General features: G+C 38.1%; 1 protein-coding gene across 1 annotated transcript in view; it reads right to left on the bottom strand.

Moving 5' to 3' along the window:
* Positions 1 to 336: 336 nt before the first annotated feature.
* Usp30 (ubiquitin specific protease 30) overlaps positions 337 to 7,546 on the bottom strand; it is a 10,566-nt gene continuing 3,356 nt past the window's right edge. Inside the window, exons 3-8 of the mRNA XM_043013800.2 lie at positions 6,632 to 7,521; positions 6,244 to 6,441; positions 4,182 to 4,322; positions 3,357 to 3,517; positions 2,794 to 2,931; positions 337 to 1,088 (exon numbers count right to left, since the gene is read on the bottom strand). Of these exons, the coding sequence (XP_042869734.2) occupies positions 989 to 1,088; positions 2,794 to 2,931; positions 3,357 to 3,517; positions 4,182 to 4,322; positions 6,244 to 6,441; positions 6,632 to 7,521 (1,628 nt within the window). The 3' untranslated portion in view covers positions 337 to 988. The remainder of the gene's footprint in view (positions 1,089 to 2,793; positions 2,932 to 3,356; positions 3,518 to 4,181; positions 4,323 to 6,243; positions 6,442 to 6,631; positions 7,522 to 7,546) is intronic.

Below are 7,546 nucleotides of genomic sequence, written 5' to 3'. Positions count from 1 at the left end.
ACATAACTATACAGAACATATGTAGGGGGAGAAAAAAGGAGGTGACAGGTTGTCATTCATCGTGTGGAAAATATTCCAATGTCTTGATATCACATCATCTGGCACTAATGGATTAATGAACCCAAGAGAAAACTAAGGACATGAAAGAGAACCAGTAGTTTGCAGACCAGTGGACAAGTTTATTTATTATACAAGCAAGTCATGGTAAAATATATATCATGAATATAAGTTTCCTCCTACACATTTTTGATTTTGTCTGATGTGAAGTATATAAATGACATCAATCAATAATTTATCTCATTGAGAAAATAAGAAGGGTGTAAAAGAAACAATCTCCTCTGTATAATCCTTTATATCAGCAGATCAAAGCAGATTTCTAAATTACATCATATAGTGGTCTTGGCTGCAATTGTTATAAATGGCTATTCTGAATAATACTTTATATAATACATTCAAAGTTTTGATATCAAATCTAGTTTCTCTTGTGATTCTCTGATATTTCTGAATTCACAAATGAGTGTATAACAAAACAAGCTGAAACTCTTATGGTCAAAAGAGAAAAAAAAAGTATGGCATATCAGATATATTTCCTATTTATACACTTCTGCTAACACAGCGATTTCCTAAATCTTTCTTAAATCTACAAGCATTTTCTTGTTTGCTGCTTTATTACTAAAATATCTTATATCTTCATTACAATATTATAAAAGATGTTTTCCTATGCAAGTATAAAATTAAATATACTTCTTGATAATTGCCAATCTTATTGATCTAGTAATATATAAATAAAGCTAAAATACACATTTGTTAAAAACATCCCAAGCAAAAAACTGGAAGAACTTTGAAGAGTTGGACCATTGAAGGTCTGTAATATGACATCACATCATTCAACTTTCTTCAGGTGTAGCAGTGTTCGTAAAATGTCTCTTTTTCATATCTTGTCTTCCATCTTGTATCTAGCATAAGGCTCTTCAGGCTGCTTCATCAGTTACTGTGTTACTTTCTCATAGAGGATCATGTAGATATGAGCTTTCTTCACTTCATCCAAACTTGCTTCCCTCACTAAGAGATCTGATGTGTAGAACCATCTGGAGAGAAAGACAGAAATCAGTGTGTATATATACACATCATACTGAGTGAAGGAATGAGTGAAAGACGGAGAGAGAGAGAGAGAGAGAGAGAGAGAGAGAGAGAGAGAGAGAGAGGGGGAGAGGGAGAGAGAGAGAGAGAGGGAGGGGAGAGAGAGAGAGAGAGAGAGAGAGAGAGAGAGAGAGAGAGAGAGAGAGGGAGAGAGAGAGAGAGAGAGAGAGAGGGAGAGAAGAGAGAGAAAGAGAGGGAGGGAGAGAAGAGAGGGAGAGGGAGAGAGGAGAGGGGTGGAGAGGGAGAGGGAGAGAGGAGAGGGAGAGAGGAGAGGGAGGGAGAGAGGAGAGAGAGAGGGAAAGGTGGGAGAGGGGAGGGGGAGGGAGAGAGGAGAGAGAGAGAGGGGGGAGAGGAGAGAGAGGAGAGAGAGAGAGAGAGGAGAGAGAGGAGAGAGAGGAGAGGGAGAGGAGAGAGAGAGAGGGAGAGAGAGAGAGAGAGAGAGAGAGAGAGAGAGAGAGAGAGAGAGAGAGGGAGAGGGAGGGAGAGAGAGAGAGAGAGGGAGAGAGGGAGGGGGGGGGGGTGAGAGAAAGGGCAAGAGAGTGAGAGAAAGGGCAAGAGAGTGAGAGAGAGGGTGAGAGAGAGGGCGAGAGAGGGTGAGAGAGTGAGAGAGAGGGCGAGAGGGCAAGAGAGAGTGAGAAAGTGAGAGAGTGAATGTGTGCGTGTTTGCGTATGCACATGTGCATGTGTGCGTGCATGTGTGTGTGCATGTGTTTATCATACATTCAAGAGACTCAAAGATGGTAAATCAAAGATGGCAAACCACCATGATGACACTAAACATGATCACCACATGGTCATAATTATATTCTTATTCTCTAGAAGAGCAGCAGGACTAATCAACCAGGCTGACCTGAGACATGCAAAGGTCAAGTCTGCCCACTACAACCATAGAAGAATCATCTCTAGCTGATTCTCTCCCCCTCAGGTCACCAAGCAAAGGACATCCTAGCCACCACCCTATCAAATCTACTATTTGATCTCTTGACACCACTAGCTGCTGTGTTAGTTTATTCCCACAATAAACCATGCAAAACCATATGCTGGTTTCAACTCTTCCACCAGTATTTGTTAGTGTCTGTCCCTTAAAATGCAAAGTGTGGGTGTGTGGACTCCAGTAAATGAATTCAATGCATTACAGTTCTGGTATACCTAATCAACTGTATGATATATACGCTGAATATAAGAAAACTGCAAAATATGGCGAATAAGAGACTAATTGCTAACACTGAACAGAGAAGGTTTTTATGTAGTAGTGTGATACTGCCTCAATGCAAAAGAAATAATTGAAAAGAAGAATTGTGACCTGTGAATATATACACTGGCAAGATGGCCATGAGTAGCTGAATCAGCCCTGCCATTAACCCTTTCCCGACAGGGCACGCGCTATGCGAAAACCCCTACGCCAGACGATTGCAATATTGCGTTGGAAAGCTCACACTGGCATGACGCCCCGGCATCGGGAATTTAGCTGTGTCACACGAGTGTGACACACCGTCGCCATAGGGTTAATGGATAAACCAGTGATTTAACAGTAAGAGGAAGAATAGGAGGATGATAATAATAATAATCATAATAATAATAATAATCAACAATAAAAACAACTTAAAATAATATGCAATAATTGACAACAATAACACACTTCTAGATACTAACCTGTTCCTGGTACGTGAACCTATTGCTCCTCGACGATAGGTCACAAAATGTCCACAGAAAACATCCCCAACATGGACAATAACTGCTTTCAGTCTGTACAGTTGTTCACATCGCACTCTTGACACATGCACAAATTCACTGATGGAAGAGAAGTCTTGTAAAATTGCCTTGATATGCAAGATAATATTTATATAATACGGACAGAAATTTACTTGGAGAATGTAAGCCAAAATGAAAGATAGTGATGTATTTATCTTAATAATATGTAATTTGTCTTCATTATCTTCTCCCTTCCACTTTTGCACTGCATTTTTCCTATTGTTGAAATTACAAGCTATTCATTCCTTCAGTTACACCTCTGAAGGGTTAAACTTGATAAGCAACAGTTTTCGGTGTGGTCTAGAAATCATGACACACAATTTCATATAATTTCATATAATTTTAATTACATATCAGAATAAATAAATGAACGAATAAAACTTCAAAACTAAAGAAATTATCTAGTGACTTATATTTATCTAAAACAAAAAAGAAAACAAAGTATAAAATAAATTATTACCAACCTGGGCTCTAGCTGACTGGAGGTTGCATGCTTACTCAAGATGGAGAGTGAATGGTGATCGTGATGATTGGCGGGCCAGTCTGCAGATATGTTTGATCCACCGTTTCTTTCAGCAGCGACATGGTTGTGATCAGAACTATCCTGCGAACTGTTCTGCTGTCCCTGTTGGATGTTCAAGGAATAACGTGTGTCAATACCCTCTTCAGGGATTTTCTCTCCACAATAGCATACCTCTGCTTCTATCCTCAATGCTTAGAATTTATGGAGAAGCAAATTTCTAAGATCTTGAGATTTGATATTCTTATCCTTTGTTGTTCTTTGATGAAATCTCTAGATTAGGAAATTGGAGATGAATAATTCACTAAGACTTATTTTTAAAATATATCAATAAATGTCTGGTCTATATTGATACAGGTCTTCATTCTTAAAATTCATCACTGCTTTAACTCTGTATTATTTGCAATATTTTGAAGTCTTTACTTTTTATTTCTTTTGCAACAATAATATCTAATATCTTTTTTTAGTGCATTTGGTCGGGATGATGATATGAATGCATTAAAAAACTGAAAATTATAATGATCTACTGATACTGATGTATACAGATATACAGATATTGACTTACTGATCCCCTTGCTCAATGGTAAAATCTTCCTGTTCTTCAGAGGGAAGAAGGAAATGAAGAAGAAGAAGAAGAAGAAGAAGAAGAAGAAGATGATGTAGAGGAAGAATTAAAGAAAAGAAAATATATTTTTCTTTCTTTCTTTCTTTTTTCTTTATATCTATATATATTTTTTTCCTTTCTTTCTTTCTTTCTATATTTTTTTACCTGTGTTGTGATAGAGGTAGTGTAGGTATATGGGTCCATGGTCAGGAACTCTGGAAAAATGACATGGTCTCGTCGTTTTATGGCTGTTCCGTTTTCTAACCATATTGTGCGTTTTACATGAAAGCACAAACATTCTGGAAGCTGAAATTATACAAATAGAAGGTTACATTGATATATATATACACATATATCTTATAGTTTATATGCTTTGTTAATAATACATAGAATATGAGTGAAGTACATCTCTGTGTTGCTTTGATAATATCTGCCAATTATCATCATTGCATAAGTCAACAATCCATATATTTTTATGATGTATTATACCATTTACTAATTCAGAAATTCCCTATATGCCAATGTTAACCCATTAACAACAGGGCTGATTTGGCTGCGCCTGGGTATTTAACCCATTACTGGCGGGGAATAGATTTGCTTGCCCAGTCTCTAGGAAGGGTTTAATGCAGAGCGAGGCAGTTTCATGCAATATACCTTGACTATTCCCACTCTCTTTCATTCACTCACTGTAAAACTAGAGCCAGTTTTGTGTTTTAAATTTTATGTGTTTTATTGTATTGAGAGACATATGTGTCATATTAATGTTATTGCTGCAGTTGACAAAAATTGTAACATACGTTCTTCATCAGCTCATTATTTTCATTATACTCAGTGTGATAGAAGTATTACTGTTTATGGGAGGACAAATAACAACTTTATTTTTTTTTATTCATGTAATGTCAAGAATGTATATGAAATATATAATCATCCACAACATGATGAGGTAGGGAAGGGAAGGAAACCTGTGCTATGACTGTGGCACAGTAAAAGGCATATCCCTACCGGCACATTGTAGACACTAGGCATAGTCTGAGTCACCTTCTTCTCATTTTGCCTGCACATCCTTCATCAGCAGTACTTTAGAGCAAGAGGTTGGCTACTTGCTGTGTGCCATTGTTCTATAGGGATAGTGCTTGCTAGAGACCATGGATGAATGGCATTCAAGGCTCTTTCTCCTGCTGGTGCTAGAAAAAGTTGGTGTCATCTAGGTTTTGGATGTTAGGTGAAACCCATTTTCCTTAATATTACTGCAAGTGTCATCATCACTCACTCATTACTCATAGCACAATAAAATAAGACAGTGATCCAAAATCCCTGAACATCATATACATCACGAAGCTCTTCGTCAGGCCAAAACTCCTGCGTCATGTGTGTCATGACACCCATCCGCAACGGGTTAATAGCACATGGGTCTAGCACTCTGGGCTACTTGATTAGGCAGTGACTGTTTAATCAGTGGTATGAAGGCCAGCCAAAGCCATGACAGAGATTCATGTCACCCGGCAGGAAGACCAGCCAAGCCATGACGTAAATGTCATGTCATCTGGCATTAAGGGGTTAAAGCAGCCTAAACAAAGGAGGTGGACAGATCTACAAGACCTTCAGTAACGTTTTCTTGCTTAAATGCAAGTAAAGAGCCTTGTTTTTTATATGTGATATTTGAATCATGTTGGCTTTGGTGTGAAGTCTACAGTATCTCTGGGGCATCATAAGCATTCAGTAATAAACAGACAGTAATGATGAAATGACAAAACTAAGGCCTTCTCAAGTAGTTTGGTCAGGTTTCAGTCAGTTAGAGTTTCCAAGAGATCCTGAGGCTACTCCTCTAGCACCCAATACCATATTTTAGTAGTATAGTGTAGTTGCAACTGATGAGAATAATAGTGAAAATAACATAAGTGCATAATAAGAATTATTCATTTGTTATTGTATTCCCTGAATATCCATTAAGATATTTACAAGATCATTATTTTCTGTTAAAGAGAAAGCCTCTTATGACTGTAAGACATACATGTTATAAGCTATAGGTGATTACATATCTTTAAACTGTAATAAGAATGTAACATGCTTGAAACTGTGATATTCAAAATGTGATACCAGTGAAAAAAAAAAATCAATTCAAAATAATTAATAAAAGGGTAAAATCAAAACACCATCATTATAGTTTCTTACACACATTAAACCTTTAAAAGTTTCAGTCTAAATACATATCATTAGTAATACTAACCTTTCCTATAGTAAGTTGCTTTGTGAATGAAGTCTTGATTGTACAGCCAGCTTTTTTGGTACAACTGTCACAGGTAACATCTGTGACTTTCTCTTGGGTAATATAACAGTCTAGAAGCTCCTGCAAAGTCACTTCACCCCAAGGTACAGACGGCAGTGAAAGTGAAATACTCTCAAAGCTTGACCACTGAGCAGGATTCTAGGCAGAATGAAAAAAGGAAAATTTAAATTAAAAATTCATGGTTTCCTTCGAACACAAGATTTTTGTGGATAGCTACATTTTTCAGGCTAGAAATAATAGGCAGCTTATGTAAATATTATCATAAAGGAATAAAAGTTACAAGGAATGAGAGAAAAAAAGAGAGAAGGGAAAAAACATCTATCCATACCTTATGACCACACAATATACATTGAAGCTGGCTGGCCAAGTACCCTCTGAATGGGCTATCCTGCTGATCTGGACGGGTTTTCCAATACCTATCGACAACACCCTTTTCCAAATCTTCTCTTCGGGTGACAGTTGGGGGAGCCACACACCTTCTGTCAGATTCATCACTATTTCTTCTGTCACTGGGATTGGTGTCACTTTCAGATAAATGATTGGTACAGTCTTCTATCCCATAACTTGGGTTGGTTATCTCACTAGATACTTTGGCACTATTAGTTTTTTCATTATGTATGTCTTCTTTGCTATGCTCTCCATTCACATGTACTTGATTTGCATCATTCATACTATCTACATTATTCTCATATTTACAACTTTCATTATCACAACCTGTATCACTTTGATGAGCATCTGAACCATTCACATTCACCTCAGCACCATTTTTTGCAGAATCGCTCTTTCCTAGGCTAACATTATCACAGCTGTCATTGGCAACAGTCATATCTGTAATGGACAAAGAATCTGATCTATCCACATTTTCACCAGCTTTCACAAAGCTGTTCCCCACTTTGCCAAAATCTGCTTTTCCATTCATCTCAACACCATTCACCTTCTTAATGCTATAATCTCGGTTAAGATACTCCACTGACGCGGCCTTGAGCAAAACGCCTTCCTCGTATATGTTAGTTTCACTCTCCTCCATCCACGAGACATCCAGGAGTGAAGGCGTAGCAAGGACACTCCCCAGCTCTTCGTCCAGGGTAGCCGTCAGGGCGTGGAAGAGCTCGTGTGTATCTTGTTCCTCAGTGGAGATAATCCAACCATGGGTCCTGAGAGCACGCATCACTTCGCCTGCACATGCATCGCCTCCATGGCCTCCCTCGTTGTTCAGAACTGTTGAGAGATTTGGAAAGGGCGT

Source organism: Penaeus japonicus, unplaced genomic scaffold (assembly GCF_977035675.1).
Source record: "Penaeus japonicus unplaced genomic scaffold, GWHDUDI00000001_assembly GWHDUDI00000024, whole genome shotgun sequence".
Taxonomy (NCBI): Eukaryota; Metazoa; Arthropoda; class Malacostraca; order Decapoda; family Penaeidae; genus Penaeus; species Penaeus japonicus.
Note: the sequence above shows the minus strand (reverse complement) of the source record. Positions and strands in the feature narration are given on the sequence as shown.